We start from the raw sequence: 24,154 nt of genomic DNA on the forward strand, positions 1-24,154 counted from the left end.
GTTTCGTTAAAACGACTATTTGACCAATAGTCACTTTATTAATATGTGTTTTTAACACATGAAATTTATATCAATAGATTTGTCTTCAAAAGTTCTTCTTGTCATATAAATTGCATTATTATTGATCAACCAAATGTTCCAACCTTTGTAAACAGGAGAAGTAATTTTTAGTCAAACCTAGAATTTTATTTTAGGAAGCGGACAGAAAATATATATCTGACGAGGAAAGAAGAATACTACTGCAAAATAGCTGTACTACTACGGAAAATCCTGCAAGAGCACTACAGCAGTTCTGTTTCTTCTCTCCCGTCTGGCCGTCTCTCTCCCCCCCTCCCACACACCCTGCCCTGCATATGTCCATCACCTGAACCCGTAGAACCCCACGCAAGCGCCTCGCCGCTGTCTACCTCGATCCGAATGGAGACTGGAAGCGGCGGCGGCGGGAGGCTGCCTAAGTCGGAGTCGGCAGAGATGCGGTGGGTAGTACCCGGCGGGGCCGACGACGAGGACGAGATCGAGAGCTCCGACGATGGCTTCGGCGGCACGGACACCCCGGTGGCCGCCTCGGGTTCTCGCGGCGGTTGCTCGGACGCAGACGAGGACGAGGAGGACGCGCTGCTTCACCACCGCCTCGTGCGCACGGGCCCGCGCGCTGACTCCTTCGACGTCGAAGCTCTTGACGTCCCCGGCCTGTACCGCCACCAGGTCTGCTTCCCTTCCGCCTCCCACTGCGTTGGTTAAATCGGATTTGGTTTTGTGCGCGCGGTGTTCGCGATATTGCTTAGGTGAGGCTGCGCGGGAGCTGTTCGCGGTATCTCCTGCTTGTGCCCGATCGATCGATATCCCGTAAAGGAACTTTGCTGTTGCTGCTTAGCGCTATTGCTTGTACGAGCTTGTGGCATGGGGCTGACGAAGTTTTACCGGGTTCGGAGTGTTAAGAACATGATATTGCAAGGTTGCTCAGTAGTTGTTTTTGCATTTGTTTCGCCAGCTTCTGTGAGCTTGCTTGCTGTTTTCTTATTTACTACTAGCTTTTTGCCCATGCGTTGCCACGGCCCCTGCGCTCCACTCGTATTAGCTCTGCTCTACTAAATTAGTTGCTCAGAGAGGCCGCTCTATGTAAAAAAGAATAATTTTGTCTCAATAAAAGATGATTAACAAGATGGTTATTGCGAATTTGTTTCGGATGCATCAATTCAGTTGTGAAATTACAATTTGAAAGGAATAATATATCTGTCGCAGGAATGCAATTTCAATTACTCACTAACACTGAGCTTCCATGCTCGCCTACAAAGACATGGTCATGTAGTTTGCAGAGGAATTAATGAAAATCAATTGGTTAGATGTACTAAATTGTCGATACTCTGCGCATATAGAAAATCAAAGAGATGGAAGGCATGCTTCGGAATCACTGAAAAAACCAATCTACAAACAATGCAGTAGTTATCACATCTGTCGGACCACATATCAGATGGATATTTGTGTATACTAATGGTCATTTCATGTCAAATCTCATGTTAATTAGCACATCCTATGTTATCAGGCTATAAAGAACTGGAATAACAATAAAAGTTAGCTTCCGAGGTTTGTTAGCCTAGTTTTTGGCAGTCATATAATTTCTTAGATGGTCTTGCACGTTTATGTAGGTTCTACTGGGTTGTTTACGCCTGTGCATGAGTCTAGAGCGCAAGGTGTTTTCAGCCTTGTTCAGATGGGCCTATGTAATCTGGATTTTAGTGTTCCTTCGGTAGATTTGATGATCTTGTTGTGTATACTACTCCCTCCGTCTGGTATTAAGTGTCGCAATTTTGTATCTAGACACATTTTAGTGTGTAGGTACATGTGTATCTAAACAAAGTTGCGACACTTATTACCGAACGGAGGGAGTACTATACTGTATAGTGTATGTACTAGTACTTGTGGCCTGCAAGCTAGATGCACCCTCTTGATTGTTTACGTTGCTTGGTTCAATTTGGTGTGTGAGCATGATGCTTAGAGTATTGAGCGTGCGCATGTTGTTTGTGTGCGTGGTATTATTAGATGTAACCATCCAAGATATTACCAGATTTAAGAGCAATAGTTCCCCATTTTACTAGATTTAAGGATGAGGGATCCTGACAAGGTTAGCAACACATGTTGGGCCGATGTGGCAAGGGGGAAATACAGCCCACCTGCCATGTTGGACTTGCATTCTCCCTGCCTGACTCCGACATGGAGGAGCTAATCCAAGCGGTGGGAGTCTAATCCCTGCCCTCACCCACTTGGTGCTCTAGCCCACTCCACCACCACTTAGCAGACATAAGGGTGGAGGCAGCGAAGCAAAGGTGTGGGAAGGGGTTGGTGAGGGTCATCACCAATTGTCTCAACTCACCATCGCCTGCTCTACTCATTATTTTGCGGAGATAGGAATGATGACTGAGTGGGCGAGGGAGATGAAGAGGTTGGGGATTAGAGTCCACCTGCTAGGGTCAGGTCAGCCACCTCAGAGGCAAGAGTGGAGAATGCGTGGCCAACATGACGCATGGTAGGGACGTTCGTTGGGTTCGATTCGACCCGTGAAACTGCCCTATAAAAAAAACCACACTTGTCCTGCTGCTCATGTCGCCTTCAAGGAAAAAAAATAGAACTTGAACACCCCTGGAGCACGGGCTGGCATCATTACCTTCATCCCTTGCCACATCAGCATGATATGTTGGTTGACCTTGTCAAACCCCACCCTTAAGTCTAGTAGGACGAGGAGGTATTGCTCCTAAATCTGGTAAATTGTGTCTTTTTTTTGCGGCTATCTGGTAAATCGTGTCACAGAGTTTAAACCTGCTAAATGTCACAACGTCACAGTTTCTTTGTAAAATTTGGTATTTACTCTAAACTTCAAAGGTTGGCTCCGCGTCTCCATTTTGTTTTTACAGGTAGCTACATATGTAGGCCTAATTTCTTGAAATGTTGTTTTGATTTACTTCGTTCAGTTTTACGGACTATAGTATTCGCAGGATGTTGTGTGGTGTTTGAGATATTGCAATTTGCTGTATATCTATTTAAAAAACAACCAATTGGTGGAATTGAATGCACCTTTGTTTTGTCTGGAGGCTATAAAGTCCCACATTATTTCATAAAAAAGAACTACTACAAATTCTTTCGCTAACCAGAAACCTGCCACCGCTGCTGCTCCTGCTCCCTGACCTTTTCTTAGGCATGTAATCTAAGTTCCTGATGCAGCTCCGGATGGCAAATTCTATAAGGCACACTCGGATTACCTAAGAACAGAGAGATGATGCAGTGAATGGTGAGCACTGGCAAGGACTTGTATGCACTCCGCCTTTTACATGGAATAGGTTGGGTGGGCATCCAAAAAGTCATGAAAAGTTCAAAAATTACTAACACATCTACAACAACATTTCAAATCCAAATTCGACCCACCAGTAGAGGAAAGAGTGGATAAATTCCACTCTGAAAAAACAGCTAATTTATATTTGAGTGTCCAGCTACTATTCTCAATTTCTCATCAGATTTGTCCTTCTGTTTCTTGATGTGTAGTCAAATTTGGATTTTAATTTCTGTGATATGGTAGACCATAGATGCATCAATGTTGTCATTTCTATTTGATTTTTTCACGATTTTTTGGACATCCATGTGACCTGATTACACTGGTTCCACCTAAAGGGGTGAGTGCACCCAGGCCGCCCCCCTTATTTTTGCCCCGCCTGGCTGTATTTCACTTGTTAGTTGTTACTACTTACTAGTATTTGCAAACTGTGCATTTCTTTGGATGGTTTTGAAGTATACTGCCCTGCAGCTTAAACTTGCTAGTCATAATTCATTAAAATCAGGCCAGAGGGCCGAGAAGTGCATTCATCCTAGAAAAGTATAGTTAATTCTTTTTACCTCTTCCTAGTAATCTCCTTATAAATTTTTAGATTGGCATATGAAAATTATATAAGTAGTTTTCTCTCGATTTGTGATCATAATATGTTTTTTTTTGTTCTACAAATATACGTCCTCCTTTTCTAATATAAGACGTATTAGATTTCATTAGGACATGGCTTTGACCAGTAATTACTCCATTAATATGTGGTTTTTTATGACACAGAATCACAATTATCAGTATGTACATTTGAAAACAAATCTGACGCAAATTTCATTTCATATAAACTACATATTAACAAAGTAGTTCTTGTCAAAGCCTTGTCTTAATGAATCCCAATACGCTTTATATGATGAAAAGGAGGTAGTGTTACAGTAAAAATTCTGGTCAAGGTTATGTTTTTTGCAGACCAGTCAATGTGCAAAACACCACTTTCGGGGAATAGGGCTAAGCAATGTTCCAGTCAATGTGCAAAGCGCCACTTTTGGGGAACATTGCTAAGCAATATTCCAGTCAATGTGCAAACTGCCACTTTTGGGGAATAGGGCTACGCAATATTAAACAGTCTCCATTATTTTGTATTACATTAGAATCTGCTGGTGCTGCCGTGCCGCGTCATGGTTATATATTGGAATCTCCTGCGTCATGCAATATTTAGAAGTCTCCACTTCAATTGGTTGAGCATTGCTACTCCAGTCGCTATATCTGCCATCCACATGTCATTTGGATATAGGATGCCTGTTTTGTGCCTGATTCATACATGCATGGGTATCTTGAGTTCTTCACCTTTCTGAGATCTCAATCCTTCATCCTGTTTCAGGAGTTTACCTTATGCAGGAGTATTGTGTTGACACTTCAGACATTAGGTGTTGTCTTTGGAGACGTTGGTACCAGCCCATTGTACACTTTCGATATAATGTTCAACAAATACCCTAATACTTCAAAGGAGGATGTCCTTGGAGCACTCTCACTTGTAATATACACACTGATTCTAGTACCATTGCTGAAGTATACTCTGATTGTCTTATGGGGGAATGATAATGGAGAAGGTATATCTTATCTTACAGTGTATCATTACCATACCACTGGAAGTAGATTAGAGGGCAGTACTTTCTTTAAGCTTTTGGTTTAATATTGATTATTCTGTATACTTGGCAGGGGGGATATTTGCTTTATACTCTCTAATATGCAGAAATGCAAAGGCTAGTCTGCTTCCTAACCAACTACCCTCTGATACCCGTATATCAAGTTTCCAACTCAAGGTGCCGTCGGTAGAACTTGAGAGGTCCTTGAGGATAAAGGAGCGCCTTGAGACTTCATCTATGCTGAAGAAACTACTTTTGATGCTTGTTCTTTTTGGTACTTCTATGGTGATAGCGGATGGTGTTGTTACACCCGCGATGTCAGGTTCATCTTATTCTGATGCATTATGCATTGCATTCCCGATATATCTGCTTTCACCAGTAATATCAATTTTCCTCCTCTCCTAGAATTAACTTCATTTTTTTCCGGTGGTAAAATCTGCAGTGATGTCTGCTGTTAATGGCCTGAAGGTTGGAATATCTAGTGTTAATGAAGGTAATCTTGAATCAGCAATGCTTGGCATTATCTGGTTAAAGAAAGAAAGAAAAAATATTACTGTTTAGAAGTGCACAATGCTCACCTTCTATTGTGAATTTTGCAGGAGAAGTGGTCATGATAACTGTTGCATTTCTTATTGTTCTGTTCAGTCTGCAAAGGTTCGGAACAAGCAAAGTCGGGCTTGTTGTTGGACCTGCCTTGTTCATATGGTTTTGCTGCCTTTCTGGGATAGGAATTTACAACATAATGACATACGGTTCAGAAGTATTTCGAGCATTCAATCCTATATATATGTACTATTATTTTGAAAGAAAACCAACAGAAGCTTGGATGTCTCTTGGGGGCTGTCTTTTATGTGCAACAGGTATGCGTTTTTAACCACATTGTTAATGTTATTTGTGATATACCCTCGAAAGTTGAGTTCTCAAAGAATGTGCTTTCTTCGTGTGCAGTTTTTGTTTTAGTTAAATATATTAGTTACAATCTCTGCCGTCTCGTCTATCCTTTAGGAGTCATAACTCATAACTAAACTGACTGCGGCTGCAGTGTTGCTGAAGATAACTTGGCCTCCTCTTATTCTTATAGTCAAAAGTAGCAGAACAATGTCTTTTCGTGTACTTGAATTGTGAAGATGTTAACGAGATTGATAATTTACAGGTTCTGAAGCAATGTTTGCTGATTTATGCTACTTCTCTGTTAGATCTGTTCAGGTAGTTTTTTCTATTTTTGAGGGCTCTTTGGTGCACTACCAATACATAGTTGATAACTTAATATTTCTCTTGTTATGCAGCTTACCTTTGTGTGTCTTGTTCTTCCATGCCTTCTACTGGGATACCTAGGGCAAGCTGCATTTCTTCTGGAAAACTTGACTGAAAATGAGCAAGTCTTCTTTTTGTCTATCCCGAGTAAGGCAAACTGGTTTGTTCACACTCCTATTTTGAATCCGATATGTTAGTGCTGTGTACTGTTTCATGCGTGATGAAATAAATTTTATATCATAGTAAAATGAAGCTTCTATTTTTATTAAAAATATGGCGTTGGTTTGCTTTTTTTTTAGTAATGGCCTTGGTTTTACTGGCTGGCCCTTTTTGATAAATGCTTTGTTTCTTGTTGCAGCTCAGGTGTTTTGGCCAGTGGTGTTCATAGCTACTCTGGCGGCACTAATTGCTAGTCGTACAATGACAACTGCTATATTCTCAATCATTAAGCAGGCTACAGCTCTTGGCTGTTTTCCCCGACTCAAGATAATTCACACTTCTAGAAAGTTCATGGGTCAAATATACATCCCAGTGATGAACTGGTTTTTGCTGGTTTCTTGTCTTGCTTTTGTTACGACATTTGGGAGCATCAATGAGATTGGCAACGCATATGGTGCGTGAATTGATCAAAAGGACTTCTATTTATTCTTACTATGTTACTGTACATATCTCCTTCACATATAACTGTATCTACTGGCTCATTCCTTAGTGTGTTAGACCCTCTAATTGCTTTTCTTTCCTGTGCTATAGATTTGCTTCCTTTATAGCTGATACCTTATTTGATTGTGTATGTTGGACAATCTAATAAGCTAGGTAGAGTATGAGAAAGGAAGTGAATTCTAAGTATTTTAAATTTTTAATACTCACGGCATTTCATAATAATTTCATTACCAACCATACTACTAGATTTTTTTGTAAGATTAAATTCTGTAATACCTAGCAGTTCTCAGTGAACGTTCTGAAACATACATTACCTCGTTGCATAGGCTTTCAGCTGTGTTTCTATGCTGACTCTACTGTGTTTCCAAGGATCTACATAATCTTGAGCATGTGCCTGTCATGTAGAGGTTGCATCTGGTTGTTGAAAACAGTCATTGATTCAATATTATTTATGTTACATCGCCTTTTCCACCTTATAAACTTGGTGGTATTTTAGCTCACTACAATAATGTCTATCCATCTATTTAACAACTTTACTATGTTGACACAAGTTATTGCTTGTATTCACAAAGTACAGAACTTTCGTAATTTGTATTATTCTGAATATATAACAATGTCCTACATAATTCAAGCACTGACCAGGCAACATTCTTCCTTTCACTTTAATTGTCGCCACCTATGATTTTTAACATGAATAGCTTGCTGATACATTACCTTATTTCTCCAGTCTAACAACTACCACCACATAATCTTTCTAATGCCAAGTATTTATTACAGGCATAGCTGAACTTGGGGTCATGATGATGACTACTATATTGGTGACCATCATAATGCTTCTGATATGGCAGGTCAACATCGTTGTAGTTCTATGCTTTCTCACCCTCTTCCTGGGTCTGGAGTTATTTTTCTTTTCTTCAGTATTGGGCAGTGTGGCAGATGGAAGTTGGGTTCTTTTGGTATTTACCGCTGCACTGTATTTGATAATGTACATATGGAACTATGGAACCAAGTTGAAGTATGAAACTGAGGTTAAGCAAAAGCTTTCGATGGACTTAATGATGGATCTGGGCTGTAATCTGGGTACAGTAAGAGCCCCTGGAATTGGATTGCTTTATAATGAACTGGTGAGGGGAGTTCCTGCAATCTTTGGTCACTTCCTCACCACAATGCCAGCCATCCATTCGATGATAATTTTTGTCTGCATCAAGTGGGTTCCTGTTCCTGTTGTCCCTCAGAATGAAAGGTTTCTCTTTCGCCGGGTCTGCCCCAAGAACTACCATATGTTTCGCTGTATTGCTAGGTATGAACCTAAAAATAAACTCATTTTTTAATGGAAATTGAATACACATGTGTTTTCTCCAAAATGATGCCATACCAATCTAGTAGTTTCTTAGTAGTTAGTATGCTAGATTGAAACCTTGAGATAAAACGGAACGCATCTACTCAAGTTTTATACTATCACCGTTTCTGTTTTTGATACGCCTGCTCTGCATTTGGAATCCGAGCGAGTTAATATCTCTGACAACTTTGTATCATTTGGAATCCGAGCGAGTGAATCTGTAGGTGGGGCAACTGCTCATCTGGGACTGCTTAGTTTAAGTAGTCCCTAACGTTGTCCCATGTTGAATTATCATTCGTATTTTCTCATGCTGTAGCCAGTGAAAATGGGTTTCATTTAATTGATGATATTGCAGAATTCATGGATGTTATGCAGAGCACTTTACCCCACTGATATTTTTGTACTGTTGGTACACTTCTGTTTGTCAAATACAGGTTTGGTCACCATTAAGATGGCCACAATCAATTAAATGCAAAAATGTTTTTAACTAGTGATTCTAGGTATGTTGTGAACAAGTAGAACCCTTGGTCTGAATTTTGCCAAGTTTTTCCTTCTTACCTTTCGAGTTTATCAGAATTTTGTTGTGTTTGATTCTTTTCTTCAGACACTTTTAACACCTACAATGGGTTTTGGCAACTGTGATACTGGCATAGTGACACGTGATCCCTTTTTTATTTTTTGGCATCCTGTTGTCTAGGCTCCATTTGTTGCAGTGAACTATGATGATCTCGTTTGGCTTAATCGCTTTGAGATATTTTGGTGACTGGCTAGCTGTTTTTTTAATTCTTTTCTAAATCAAGGTCTAAATATTATCGCGTTCAAGAACATACAAGATGAAATATGAGAGTAGTCATTGGGTCACAAGATCTATATAATTGTCGGATTTACCAGAGTAATACTTTTCACATCGGCTTTAATAACAAGAACAAAAAATCACATAGCCTTAACATTTGCCCTTCTGAGTTAATTTTTTTGAAACTTACGCCCTATATTGGGCAGTTTATTTTGATGTCTTTTGTTATTATTAAACTACTTTGGGTTGCAGAATAACTCCTTTTATTTTTCTTTTGTTACACACCCAGCTCTATTGTGTTGGAACTTATTATTCCTCGCAGCAAATGTTGCTGCCTTAGTTATTCACTTGTAGCAATCCAGCTTTGGTGCGTTGGAACTTTTTCTTTCCCACAGCAAGTGTTACTGCCTTAGTTATTTCTCTATGCATGCTCACTCTCAACATGCCATGTTGGTGTTTTGTGGTATTTTCTTAACCTATATGTAGCTTTATATGGACATATCAAAGTTGCAATATATATAGACTAGTTTCATGATCAGTCATAAGAATTTAATGAGGGGTTTGTTTATGTTTTACTGGCTTTCATGATGTTAATCACACATCTCTACAGGTATGGTTACAAAGATGTACGCAAGGAGAACCCCCAAGCATTTGAACAGCTTCTGATAGAAAGTCTTGAGAAATTCATACGCCGAGAAGCCCAAGAACGGTCCCTAGAGAGTGATGAGAATGGTGACACTGACTCTGAAGAGGAAGTTGCGTCATCCTCATCAAGAGTTCTTGTTGGTCCAAATGGTAGTATCTACTCACTTGGTGTTCCGCTCCTAGATGAGTCTGCTGGTGCTTCAAATCCAACCTTGGGATCGAGCACATCATTTGATGGATCTCTGGACGAAACAATGGATGGAAGGCGAAGCCTAGACAATGAGCTCTCTTTCATTCACAAGGCCAAGGAGTCTGGCGTTGTTTACCTTCTTGGGCATGGAGACATCAGAGCTCGGAAGGAATCCTTCTTTGTCAAGAAGCTAGTGATAAACTATTTTTACGCATTCCTGAGGAAGAACTGTCGGAGGGGCATAGCAACGTTGAGTATACCCCACACAAGGCTGATGCAGGTCGCGATGCAATACATGGTGTAGGGTTTTTGCCCCAAATTTTCAGAGGCCAGGTTGCTGTACAAAGGGGCAAAAGGCACTGTTTTACTCGAGAGCTACCTCCTGTGGTAGATTCAATATTTAGTGGTCATTAACAAAAGTGCTGTTTACTGGAAGGCTGTCGGACGGAGACTGACCCTTTTAACGAAAATTCTGTAGTTTACACAGTTTTGATCCAAAGTTCCCTTCATCGGAAGAGAAACTGTCTGGTAGTTTTTTGCTTGTCTGTCTTTGTCGAGAGGAATGAACCAACAGTCGTATCGGTTGCCCAGCTGCACCTTTGCACCAACCAGAAGGCGAGATCAGTTCTTTGACGGCTGTGTAGCTGTAACTGCCTAACTGGGTAAGATGTATGTTCTTTTAATTTTTGTTTAGAAGAAGGCAAGATCGATGTTCTTTAAAACTGATTAGTGCGCGTACTAATCATCAACTGCTAAAAACAATACGTGGCCCGGACGATAGTGGGCAGATCATACGATTCCGTCGGACCTGTAGCGATGGGCAATTTTCGCGTGTCGATACGTGTGATCGATCCTGCGCAGGGTCATCGCAGAAATCTGCCTCGCAATCAGCGAGAGGGGCGGAGGTTGCTGGCTGCGTTGGACGGTGTCTCCCGACTCCCGAGGAAACTCCACAATGTGACTGGTTCGAGCTTTCCTTATAAAGGAGGTAAATTTTTCTTCCAATCGAACGACGGTCCGTCGTGAGCTCAAAAAAGACATGTCGTTTACCAGGACAACCGTCTCCCGGTTTTTCATGCAAATGTACGGGATGTCGACACGTACTGAGTTACTTCCCAATCATAAGACATTTTGGTACTCCTCCGTCCAACAAAAGATGTCTCAACTCTCAAGTTTGTCAAAGTTTGGGTGTATCTAGACATTATTTGGCGTATAGATGCATTCAAATTTTGTCAAAATTGAGACATCATATGTTAGACGGAGGAAGTAGGTTAATTTGACTTTGGAACTGAGTTACTTCCTAATCATAAGAGGTCTTGGTAGTTTGAAGTTTGCCCTTTCTGAACATTTTGGCAGCTCAAACTAGCCTAACAAAATGTAATATACCATAGTACAGTTTTCGTATAGTACATCCCTTCCTAAATGCGATAGTTCTACTTTTATCTTAATCAAACTTCTTCAAATTGAACCAATTTTATAAAAAAAATTTAGCAATGTTTACATTATCAAATAAGTATATCATGGAAGATTTAATAAAATTAATTTAAAGTTATAGATGTTGGTAGATTTTTTCTAGAGGAAATCGCATAGGAGATCCATGAACTTGGTACGCGGTAACAGTTTAGTCCAACATCTTGTGAAACAATCATTGTTTATCCCTAAACTTGGCTTGTGTGCACACTTTAGGTCCAAATGACAAATTCTTCCGTAATCGCGATGACGTGGCATCATATGTGGCTTTCGGGATTCTTTCCGTGCTCGTTGAATTCCATCGTGAATATCTTGGCGGGCATTACATGTTTTGAGCTACCGACCGCTTGGCATTACATGTTACATGTATCTGTATTTGCAGCTGATCGGGCTTATCGGGTCATGCGAAGATCAAACATTTTTTTTTCCTTTGAACTCCTCTCCAACACAAAATGACCAAAAGGCCTTTGGCCTACATGTCAGCAGCCCAGCCCTCGTGCGCCACCTTATGTCAGAGCGGGCGCGAGGCACACGATAAAATCCACCCTAATCTCCCTCGGAGGCTCGGATAAGTCACCTGGTGGCCTGGCCGGCCTAGCGCCACCCGGCCCCCAGGCCCCAGCCCCCCACCGAACATCTCAGCGCTGCGTGCAGGTGGGCTGGGCAGGCCAGGACAATAGGACCGACAGCCGCTGCGGCCGTCTGCTCGGGCCTCTGCCGCTTGTAACCGAGAAGCTGCTGCCGCGGCAACCGTACTCGGCAGAGACGCCAGGAAAAAGCCATTTCCCCAAAGGCTCCTCCAATCCAAACCGGAGCTAGCTCGACCCATCATCATCAGCTGGTAATTTGATTGACGGCTCGTACTACGCGTCGTACAAGTGCATGGGATGGGGTAGCGCGGGGCGGCTTCTAGCTGTAGGACTCGCCCCCGTCTCCGGCTGGAATCATTCTCCGCAAGAAAAAGAAAAAAAGGTAGGCCGGCTGCTTGCCCGTGTCGTTGAGCAACCACGCGCGCCCGGTCGGTCGGTACGTCGTGTGGCAGGAAAACCTCAGGCCCAGCCCAGGGAGGGATCTTTACCGAGCCGGCAAACGCAGGTGCACGCACTATAGATGTCTTCTCGGTCAGTCGCTTGCTTATTGCTCTGTCTACTGACCCGACTCTCCGGCCATTCTAGGACCTAACAAGATGCAACAAAGTTAGGGCAACCCCAGCAGGTGACCCAAACGGACTATTTTTTGTGGTTGTTCTGGTCTGTTTGGGCAGCTGGACAGAAAATGGTCACGGTCCGGACGAAGTGGGGAAGAACACAACATGAATCCTACAAAAGATTTGTTTCATTTCATTTAGATACAAATTGCTAGCGATCGTCCTCCTGCAACAAGGGGGAAAGGTGGTTATACCAGAGTGGGTTGTGAACCACTTAGAAAAACTAAATTTATAAAATGATTCATAACCCATCCTAGTGCAACCATCTTTTCACTCCCGGAAGCTGCTGAGTGTCCTCGTCGGTGTCGGGGAACCAGAGGAGCAGCGCTAGCCCCTGGTCCACAAGCCAGGCCCGCCGGTTTAATTCGAATGCACGGTCCGCCGCCATCCCTCGGGCGATCTCCGCGTCATCCAAGGACTTCTTCGCGAGTAAGATGAGGCACTCCTCCTCTTCCTCGGGAGGCCCGAGAACCCAGAATTCAACATAAGGGGCTGGTGCTTCCTCCTCCATCGCCTCCGCCGCCGCCACTTCTTTCTCCTCCGGCGCCGCCACCTCCGGCGCCGCCACTTCTTCCTCCCGCCGGATCTTGGGCACCCGGAACACGCCTCGGCGCAAGCCTCGTGCGACGTCCTTTGGATCCACGGCTGGCGAGCACGTTCGTATTGAATGTCGACGGAGGATACGCCGGCGGATTCATGTCGCCGGTGAGAATCTAGGGTTTCGTTGGGAGCGAGTGGGGTATGTGGTGGGGTGGGGGGATGGGGTCGATTCGGTCCCATTAAAAAGGACCCGAGGGTGTGTTGTTGGGTCGTTGGCAGGTGGCCCCGGAAATGCGAAAAGATTTGACCTAGGCGGACGAGCGGACCGCGCGGCGGTCCGTTTCCAGTCCGTGGAGATGCAAAGCCGCTCCAGGTTTGGAACCGGAATGGGTCGACGCAGACAAGAATCCGGACCGCCGCGCAAATGGATCACCCCGTTAGGGGACGAGTTTTGTCCATTTCAGACCGAACGGACTGTGCAGGCCCAAATGTGTCGACCTGCTGGACTTGTCCTTACTACCCAAAGTTAATCAATTTATATCTGTAGGAAATCGAGATAGATGCGCCCATGACACATTGTGCAGTGCGCGCCCAGTAGAAGACACATTGTTGAGGATCGTGCAGGTGTGCGTCAGACGAGAAGAAGGAAGCCTGGACTACGGCGGGTGGGCCGGGATTGCAGCAGTGCCATCGTGGGCACCGGCCGGCACCAGTACAGGGCCACCTAGCCATCTACTACTCCGTAGTCCGTACTTGCTAGCTAGCAAAGGCATGCAGAGCATGCACTGGGGCGGGGTCTCATGTGTCATGAGAGCTCCCATGTCAAGTCATCCATGCGATTCAGAGCTCGAACTGTTTGCGCCCGGCCGTACCTTCTTCATCCTCGCTTAGCATCGCACCACTGCACGCACCAGTTTTTAGCTAAGGTTCTTTTGACTTTTACGGCCGGGCGTGTTAATTTTTGTGTCCTTTGAGTTACATTAACTTGACACCGATGTTTAGTTTCATCCATTAACTTAAATTTTTTTAAATGACTAATTAAACTTGATAGCTTTGTTCATTTTAATCTAAATGGTCAAAATCAGGTGAAATTCGGCCACGCTGGCGTGTGTCGTGGACCTGGCCGGTGTGTGAGGGGGACTTTTCACAAATTCCTGGTTATGGAACTTTTCTGTTTAACCCCCTCAAATCTTCAGAATGGGAGACGCTGCCATCGCCGGTGAACCCACTTCGGGCCAGCATACGCTGTGTCCACGTGAATGGCTCCGTCAATGGGTTCGGCGGCGGTTATTCGAACGGCCAGATCCACGTCACATGGCATCATGACGAATTTCGCCTGAATCTGACCATTTGGACTAAAATGAGCAAAACTGTCAAGTTTAGTGAGTCATTTGAGAAGTTTTCAAGTTAGTGGATAAAACTGAACATCGCTGCCAAATTCATGGACCCGCAGTGTAATTTCCTCCCTTTCAACAGCGTGTTTGGCAATACTAGGGGGGAGAAGCGTGAGTTTCAAAAGACAGAGTTTGTACCGTAGAAGATTAGACAAAGAAAAATAAAGAGTTTTTAAGTCATACGACGAACAAGTTCTTTTGCCATGTGGGGAAGTACATAGCAAGTTAATTAAATTGGCTCTCCAGCATGACAAAAGAGTTTTTCTTCATATGACCGAACAAGTTTTTTTTTCAGTATACCAGAAAGCATGCTGGCTCGTGTGGTAAAAAAGATAGCGATAGACACCTATAATCTGGGTGGGCTGTGGAGGCAGGCCTGGGAGGCTGGGAACATGGGCTTTATAGCTTCAGGCCCGAGCCGAGAGCAAAAGCTAAAAAAAAGACTAAATCTTTCCAAAACATGCTGCTAAAAACACACGGAGAGCGGTGATTGGACTGGGTGCCCAACTTAACCCCTAATTTTCTATGCCTGTAATGCAATTCCCTCGAGATTAAATCTGAGCCATCAGCCATCTCTTATTTTATTTTTTACAAACCTCATGTAATGATTAAACAATATTAATACAATCGTTTTCAACTAATTGCACCAATAACCCGCCATTCTTCACATCCTTATACTACCTCCGATCTAAAATAAGCGTCTTAGTTTTGAATTAGGCTTGAACTAGACTTAGTAAAAAACCGCGACACTTATCTAAAATACTTTGTCACTGCATGAGCCACCGAGTTCGCGGCTCCATTTGCTTTGAATTTTTTTTTAAATCCTGGAGGTCTCCCATCACCCCCAACACCTCCTTCTTGAGGACAACATACGCAGACATGTCCAAAGTAGGAGAAAGGAGAAGCCGATGCACATACAAACAATCAGTTTCAAGAAGAAGAGGCATCTAAAGAAGAAGAGAATTAATAGCAAGCCAGAGTGTATCAGACAAACTAGTGATGACAGAGTTCTCTCACTAATTTCACATCCTTTATATGTAAGCTTCATGTTATTAGCGACAATCATAGGTAGCATAAGAATATATAGAGGATTGAAATTACACTATCTCCATTCCTGTCTTGTTAACACGACGTTGATAGATGGTACTTTCTCTTAGAAATGCGTTACCCCACTCAGGGACGGCGACAGGTTTGGGGCTACTGTGAGTCTATATATGACTGTTGCCCCAGCCAGACCTAGGACCAAAAGTCTTCACAAATTCTTCTTCAAAATGCAAGAAAATCAATTGTAAACAAAGCTTAAGTTGGGCAACGAACATCTAGGCCTAGTATGACCGTGGTTCCATAAATTATTTGCAGATATGATGAAAAATGGATGGGGCGAAATTAATTGAGGATGTGAACATAAAGGACATATTCTAACCTGTTGGTGTGCCTTCCAAGGAAAATTCGGTCTTAGGCACTTCCAAGCATAATAAATCTATGACAGAACTGTACTACAGTATGCTAATCAACTGCGCGCATTCCTATTTCAAAATACAGTTCTGTCATAGTAGTAGTAGTAGCAGTAAAACAACAACGTACTGTAGTACAATCAGACAGAATATGGACCCTCATGTACTTGATCGAGACAAACTTATGCTCGTAACTATAAGCTACGTACACCGATATATGGCGAATTAAGCACGATCTCTAACAAAAATATTAATTTGGTCATACAGTGCCGGTAGCAGAAAAGTAGCAAGTATAAAGGGGGTTTACTGGTTACTTTTGGCTCCCGGGGTGTATTTTAAAAGCACACAGAGATCAGCACTACTATGGGTCTGCAGAACCTGGATTAATTGGGGGTCATTATGGGAGTACTGCACCTCTCGTTATTACGACTACTCATCAATTTATGAGGCTTTATTTATCAATATTCTCGTTTAATGTAAGATCAGGGTAATATATCGCTACCCTGTACGTTCGGTAGTTAAAAAAAATGAAATGGTTGCACTAAATTCGGCATGCATGCAGTGAGCCAGTGATCATTAAGTAGCTACGTGTGCATGCAATCTATCAAAGCCAACAAGTGCCCAGGAAATGAGAATGCTTTTCCAAAAAAAAAGATGGACTAGTGTTATAAAATATTATTGCTTTGCTAATTCCAGATACCAGACAGAGAGTGCAATGCGTCTAAATTCAATAGAAATGAACATATCGGGGAACAGCCCTGAATATAAAGTGTGTGCATGCTGTTGCGACATTATAACACTTTAATCGTTCGACAATTTAATGGTACCATAATTTAGGAACAGCATGCATGCAAGTGTGTTTTTCCTTGAAGAAGAAGGAACAGTATGCAAATTATTTTTACACCATACAATCAAACGCATGACTGACCACATTCATGCATGACAGAGTGTGTGTATATATATATATATATATATATATATATATATATATATATATATATATATATATATATATATATATATATATATATATATATATATATATATATATATATATATATATATATATATATATATATATATATGCTTAAGAGAGAAATGAGGAAAAATATGTTTGAAGAGGAAGAGTGGGAAACTGCTTGCTTGGAGCTAGCACAAATTTTAGTGAAATGATTAACTTGAATAGAAGAATATATCTAGATTTTTTTATTGTTTTAGGCAAAAAAATTATTTCAATCCCTCAGATGCGGTGCTACTTAATTACTGTCTGCATACAAAAAAGTCAGGAGAGCAAAAAATTATGCTAGACCGTACCATATTGTTACTTCTGTATAGTTGAAGAAATTTCGAATTTCATAGTGGACAAATAGTATGCGCAAGTATATATATAACAGATAAGAAAAGGAAACTTTACTATATATACGAACTGACATGCAAATTTTACGAGAATGAAAGTCGAAAAGAAATAGCTGCTACCTTATTATTCTTCCTAAATTTTGCCCCTTTCCTTTTTCATGGTACTCACAGAGCAGTAGTGCGAACATGGGTAGCATCAAAATATAGCTCCAAATTGCAAAGAGACATGCAGGAAAGAACAAGCAAAAACAGCCGGGGGTTTTTCACCTCACCAGCTAGCTGCAAGCATGCAAGCGAGAGGGCATAAAAGATTCTGATCACAGAAACATGATAGCGCTAACTTGCATGAGTAGTGCCACTGCATGCGGGGGGAATCCTACGATCCTTCACAGAAAAGAAGGCCCGGCCTCTAAAATGCATGCACAGAATTCAAAGATCTGATCATGCATGCGCTAGCTAGCCCGCGCATCCAAAAGAGAGCGCAAGTTAAAGCTCGCTATAGCTAAAGCTGCTGCACACATGACCAAAAGTGAGACATCCATCCATGCACTAAAAGTGAAGCAACTAGAGCATATAGTAGTCTTAATTCATAGTTAATTACACACAGAGACTCTGCATGTATGAATGAGATATCAATCGTTCAGGAGAACAGTGGTAGTTTTAATTTCTCATAACTCACAACGTCATCATTGATACAACAGAGTTTGAACAAAAAAAGAAACCAAGGGAAGGAAAGAAAATCCACTCTTGAAGAGAGAGAGAGAGAGAGAGAGAGAGAGAGAAAGGAACTAGGGAGAAACCCTCCAAGGTGACCAATGTTCGAGAACTCAAAAACAGTTCTCTCTAATTGTGCTTCAAGGGGTAGTACAAGTATTAACTTATACATCTAAAGAGTTTGCAAATGCAAGGTAGAGCAACCAATTAAACACACTAATTAAAATTGCCAAGATGAGAGAGAGAAAGAAGGTAGAGAGAGGCTCATGACTTGCACCACCATGCTGCTGCTCTCATATATCCCCCACATACTAACACCATATGCCCCTATGCCTTATATACAAAACACCCAAGCTAGCTAGCTAGGAATTGAAGGAGAAGTAGCAAATCAAGTACCGAAAGGTAGCTAGGATGCTCCACTTACAATTCCTTCCTTGCTTGCTTCCCCTCTACTCCTCGTTTTGATCCACGCATCATCTCGACGGCGAGGAAGAAGAACATGGAGTCGATCTCCCTCGGCGAAATAATTAAGAAACCCTATGATTCCTTCTTCTTTTTCTTGTGGATCTTTGGCACTAATATAGTCTTGTGCCCTCCGAGATCATATCTCTCTCTATATGCTACCCGGAGTATGCTAGCTCTCTCACATCTCAGCTTTAATTCCCCCCCACAAATTACATGTTATTTTGGTCAAGGAAAAATTAACCGAAAAAAAAATGATCGATGGAGAAAAAAAAGTTAACGACCAATCAACGAGCTAGCTAGCTTAGGTAGAGCTAGCTAGAGCTAGAAGAAGGTGGCGATGGACGATCCGCAGTTGGCGCCGATGTCCGGCCACGCCGCGGGGGCGCCGCCGCCGTTGCCCCAGTACATGAGCTGGGAGGAGGACACAGTAGTCGGCGCCGTGGCCGCGTTGCTGCTGACCGCCGCCGCCGGGTTCATGGCGGCCATGAGCGCTTCAGACGCCATGATGTTGTTGTTGCAGGCCTCCACGTTGGAGGAGGAGGAATTCGGGTGCTGCTCCCAGCTGCCGCCGCTCTGCTGCTGCTGCTGCTCCCCGTCCTTCTTGTGCTGATGGTGATTTTCCCCGGCGGTGGCCTCCGCCTTGACGTGCAGCTCCTCCAGCCCCGGCACGATGGAGCAGCCCGACAGCAGCGGCGCGTAGAAGCCGTCGAAGAGCCCCCCCGCGCCGTCATGGCCGAGCCACGGCTTATTCATTTGGATCTGCGAGTGCGACCCGTAGCCGAGCCCCAGCAGCTGATCCACCTGCGCCTGATGCTGCTGCTGCTGGTTGTGCATCTCGTAGGCGGCGGCGTTGTCGGAGACCACGGACTGCATGGCCTGATGGAACAGCCCGAGGTGGTCGCCTCCCCCGCCGGTCCCGAGCAGCAGCGACGCGAGCGAGCTGCTCCCGTGGTGGAGCCCCTGCAGCGCCGAAGACGCCGACCCGTGCGGCGGTAGCGGCAGCGAGGACGAAGCCGTGCCGCCACCAGCAGCGGCAGCGGCGGCAGAGCTTGACGAGACGACCCTGCCGCCGCCCCCGCTGGAACTCCTGGAGCGTTTGTTCTTGCGGCAGCCGCCGCCGACGGGGACGTTGCGGAGGGTGCCCCCGCGTGTCCAGTAGCGCTTGCACGCCTTGCAGAAGTGCCGCGGCTGCGAGAGGGAGTAGTTGTTGTAGTAGCAGAACTTGGTGTTTGCCGAGTCGCACCGCGGGCACCGCAGCGCCTCCGCCCGCGGGTCCGGCGCCGCCGCTCCTCCTCCCGCCGACGAAGATCCGCCTCCGCCAACCCTCCCCGCCGGTCCGGCGTGTTGCACCGCCGCCGCGGCCGCTGCCGCACCCCCCGCACCGGCGGCCATCAACTAATTAGTCTCTCCGAGCCTTGGATCAGCTTAGATCAGGCTGTGATGAGCTTAGAGAGCGCGAAGGAAATGGGGAAGAGCTGCTGCCTGGTGCTGGGCGGTGGCTGGCCTAGATGGGAAGGGAAGAGCAAGAGCGAGAGGGGTGGGTGGGGTTTTCAGGGAGGGGGAGGGGGAGGTTCGGTGACAAGAGCTAGGCAACAAAACGGGCGTGCAGGTATTATTGCGAGCTGATGGTGATACTACTACTCGATCTCTGCTCTTCTTTCCTTGGCTTCCACACAGCACAGCGCGACAACGCACACGCAGGAATTACGTAGTCGCTAGACTAGACAGGGAAGAAGCGGTCTCGCACGCAGCCTTAACCTCCGTTTATATAGAGCAAGTGCAGCGCGACGAGGGGAGCGATCCACACAAAGCCGTGCCTGCTTCCTGCCTGCCCGGTCGGGCCCCACATGCTACGAGATGTGTATAAAACTTGCGTCGCTTGTGTGGATCAATACATGCGTCGCTGAATTGCCGTTGTAGAAAATATTTACGCGTGCTTACACTATGTGTTACTCCCTCCATTCCTAAATATTTGCCGTGGTTTTAGTGCAATGTCGTGATTTTAGTGAAAATTTGCACTAAAACCACGACAATTATTTAGTAACGAAGGGGGTAGTAATGTGTAGAGGCGTAGGTATTGGTATGTGTGTACGTATATACGTGGGCATGGTGTACTGGCGATGTGGGTTGTTGTTTGTTGCTTTTGATCAAATTAATTGACTGGCGCACTATGTACAATGTATACTTATATAATTTGCTTTTGGGGATTTAAGGAAATGTGTAACGCATGTTTTGTGCGCATTGATCTATAACGCGTGTTTTGACAAACTCGAGACATTTTTTGTTGGACGGAGGGAGTATCAAATTTGATTGGATGTATCTATTTCTAAAAATCATCTAGATACATGTAATATTTCGACAAAAATTACGAAACAGAGCGAGAATGTATCAAAACTATCGACGTACTGGGGTTCCACGTACTCGTGTACGTACCACGCTACAACGACAAGCGGCATTGGAACCTGGCCTTTGGTGGATTGGTGGGGACAAGCTGAAGTCAATTGGATGCTTTGATCTACGTACCATATGTCTTGACATGAAGGAGGGAGTATTAACTGAACTTGTTGTCGTCTTTTATCTCTTTTTTTATGTCGCTTTAACCCTATACACGACATAGATACTTGGTGCTAAAGTTGAGATGTTGGAATTATGGTGATACTTTTTTTAACGGGGAAAGAATTGAGGTGAACTTACATATGTATGTTTATGTGAGTTATGACATAGATAAGTGGTTCGTGTTACAAACACCAAAAGTAGAAATCACATGAAACATGAAATGCTGCTGCAACATAATTAATGTAATTATTAAATTGCTATTGAAGTACTTACGCTTGTTTGTTATAGCATACTAAAATTCTAAGCTAGCAGCGTGCAGTACGAACCAATTTTTGATCGGTGCTCAATTTCTCTATCTCTTTCCTCTTGTCATATGAAACTCCTATCTTACTACCGATATTTAAGTAGTCTTACATTAAAAAAATGCAATAAGATAAGACTGCAAAACATCTTCCAGATATCACAGCTCCACGGATAAAACTGCAAAACAACTATGCCGTATTAATTTTACAGCTTTTAGAAAGTTACTTCCAACATTATCCTTTGTGGACATGTACTGTTTCAGACTTTATTTCTGTGTTGTGTTCTCAGACTGAAACAATGACTGCTTACTGCTCTCTCCGTTCCATAATTCTTGTCGAATTCTTACTTGTATCTAGACACCTTTTATGAATAGATACATCCATTTTTGAGCAAATTTGAGACAAAAATTATGAAACGGAGAGAGCAGTAGTATTACTGTTGAACCGGCATATGTTGATAAGAAAGTTGTCAATTCGATCTCACATATGTGTACATATATAATTGTCCTATGAGATCTACAATCCTTGTAGGACCACAGCACTCCTGATACTCTAAATAGTAAAGCATCAGCTCGTACACAGCACCAGTACAACACTCGATCGATCTAGCTACTAGATAAGCAAAAAGAAATGTTAGTGATGGTCGGTCAGAATCCCGAGGCAGCGCAAGCTAGAGAAGTTTTTCGCGGCTCCCGAGAAGAACAATTCCTCACTGTTGCAGTCACTTCTCTCTCTCTGTTGCTTTTTCTCTTTTATTGTTTTCGTATTGTTTTCTCTTGCTTCGTGGGGGCCAGAGTGTTTGAGATGGTCCAAAAAATGCACGGAAGCAGTGGAAATGAGAATTCCCTGGAGGGAAAACGACAACTCATGCATCGCCATCCACTATTCATCGGTCGGCAGATTGGCACGCCGGGCCCGGGATGTCTGTGCGGGACCCAACTGCAGCGGATTGATTGGAGCCGTCCGATCAGCTTCGCCGAGTCATTGCGTGCATGCAAGAGGCCGGCCGTGTGAAAAGAGAGATCACTTCGATCACCCATGTAAATATGTGGTTCGATTATCAGCCGTACGCGACAATGTTAATCGTTAGTTTAGCCTCAGTGCTTTTTTCATTTGAAAGATTTTTTATAGCAATTTCAGGCCTTCTTTGATCCGGGTGGTCCTCATCAGTGGCACACGCAGTTTTTCAATATTGGGTGGGCCGACACTGAGCTTTTAATATTAGCCGAGAGAAAGACATTGTGGTTAATTCTACTTTTTTTTTAAACTCTGTGGATGAAAATGATTTGAAAAATTACTGGGTGGGGTATGCCCCACCCAAACACCCAGCTGGGTCCGCCAGTGGTTTTCCTGGTGTTCGATTGCAGGCGTTTGCTTCATGTGCGCGAAGCCACATCGATCGTGCGGCTGGGAGAACGCATTGGGGGCTGTCAAGTGGCCCTACGCGACGGATGGCGGTTGACCCAATAATAGGTTGGTTGAAGGCAAATCGGCTGCAGCGATGGCTGATCCTTTGGTTGTTGTATGGATCCAGGGACGATGATTCGGATCGAGACACGACCCTCAATTTTTGTCCCTCCCTTTCCTTGTGATGGGAATCAGCGATGGTGCGGCAACAATCAAGTGTGGCTCGGACAAAGGCGTCCTTAAGCCTGCTTCCATAGTTTTCTCCTATATACGATGCAAGCTGGATTGGGGCCTTCATAGTGTTGGGAGCTAGCTAGCACAGTTTGCGGGTGACCGCTGGTAAAGGGGTTGATGGCGATATCGATGTCGAGAACAAGTATATGCTTTCTCTAGGTAAAAAACCATGCATGATCTCGTCTCCCTGGGTAAAAACTCACGATCTCGTCTCCCTTGGTAGATCAGGTTGCGTCAACGTACCTGCATCATGGCCCTTGTTGTAACTGTCTTCGTGGATGATAATCCCAAGTTCGACTGTATGGATTGGACCCGTCAACTTTGAGAATCCCTTCTTATCGATGTTTTCATGAAGTACCATGCTCATTGTTGGGCTCCAATGTTGTTCTTTGAGTGGATTGTCCCCAACAATAAGTTATGGCAGGTGATGGAGATCGGTAGTTGTCGCTAGGCTAAAGATGATGGTTTTGGATTTTATTTCTTTTCTATAAGCAGATTTATTCGGCCTTGGTGAAGTAATAATAACACTATAGTGCTGTGTGCAGCCCAAGAGGTTAACTAAAAAAGAAAAATCTCTATTTTGTTTTGTCCATGTTGGAGGGACTGATGACGTGGTATTCCGTGTCGCCATATTATGCAACCGAACATTCCTCGTGGCGTTTCGTTCTGCAATTTTGGAATCCGTGAATCGAAGAAGAGACACGGTGGATCATCCTAGGCGCTAGATGGGCATGGTTCTGGATGGATCCGGGGTCAGGAGATGCTTCCCCGGCCAGTGAGCTGCCCGCGCCCGGAGTGAGTGAGATCGAAGCCGGCCGTTAGAGAGACCGGGTACGGGGAGTGGTGCACAGGCGCAGTGCAGTGCAGCTGGTGCGCGGTGGTGGTGGTGGTGCATGCAACAGGCGTGGGTCGACTGTGCTTTGGCGCACGACAGCGCATGTGGACAGCTCACTCACTTCTAACGCACTATACCACATAGCACAGCACAGCTCGATCCCTCTCCCTCTCTCTCCCTTGTGGCACACGCAGCTAGCTCTACCATCGATCTCACTGGACTGCTGTTGGCCATCCAATGGAGAGAGAGATAGAGGGAGAAAGAAAGAAAGCAGATAGATATGCACGTACAGTGAGTTTGGTATCTACCAGTTTTGTCGCTGGCAGACATTGTAAGAGCCACAGCCACCCCGGCCGGGACCAATTGATCGACACTGATCCAGTGATCCCCCT

At 44.0% G+C, this 24,154-nt stretch overlaps 2 protein-coding genes across 2 annotated transcripts; one reads left to right on the forward strand and one right to left on the reverse strand.

Annotated features, from left to right (window-relative positions):
• The first annotated feature begins 417 nt into the window (after positions 1-417).
• On the forward strand, positions 418-10,420 carry LOC100841481 (probable potassium transporter 14). The gene is made up of 10 exons (XM_010239558.3): positions 418-705; positions 4,683-4,911; positions 5,021-5,269; positions 5,390-5,440; positions 5,547-5,807; positions 6,101-6,153; positions 6,234-6,348; positions 6,560-6,814; positions 7,639-8,161; positions 9,604-10,420. The coding sequence occupies exons 1-10, from the start codon at positions 418-420 to the stop codon at positions 10,130-10,132; spliced, it is 2,553 nt and encodes an 850-aa protein (XP_010237860.1). The 3' UTR covers positions 10,133-10,420.
• Positions 10,421-17,888: 7,468 nt separating this feature from the next.
• On the reverse strand, positions 17,889-20,178 carry LOC100841784 (dof zinc finger protein DOF1.4). The gene has a single exon (XM_003560118.4). The coding sequence runs from the start codon at positions 19,818-19,820 to the stop codon at positions 18,750-18,752; it is 1,071 nt and encodes a 356-aa protein (XP_003560166.1). The 5' UTR covers positions 19,821-20,178; the 3' UTR covers positions 17,889-18,749.
• Between the last annotated feature and the right edge of the window lie 3,976 nt (positions 20,179-24,154).

This window comes from Brachypodium distachyon, chromosome 1, assembly GCF_000005505.3.
Source record: "Brachypodium distachyon strain Bd21 chromosome 1, Brachypodium_distachyon_v3.0, whole genome shotgun sequence".
Taxonomy (NCBI): Eukaryota; Viridiplantae; Streptophyta; class Magnoliopsida; order Poales; family Poaceae; genus Brachypodium; species Brachypodium distachyon.

What these genes read in the sequence shown, in the direction of transcription:
- LOC100841481 (XM_010239558.3), top strand. Translation starts at nt 418, where the DNA reads ATGGAGACTGGAAGCGGCGGCGGCGGGAGGCTGCCTAAGTCGGAGTCG. An exon ending in CCGGCCTGTACCGCCACCAG is followed by an intron (nt 706 to 4,682) that starts GTCTGCTTCCCT and finishes ATCCTGTTTCAG; the next exon opens with GAGTTTACCTTATGCAGGAG. An exon ending in AATATCTAGTGTTAATGAAG is followed by an intron (nt 5,441 to 5,546) that starts GTAATCTTGAAT and finishes TGAATTTTGCAG; the next exon opens with GAGAAGTGGTCATGATAACT.
- LOC100841784 (XM_003560118.4), bottom strand. Translation starts at nt 19,820, where the DNA reads ATGGCCGCCGGTGCGGGGGGTGCGGCAGCGGCCGCGGCGGCGGTGCAA.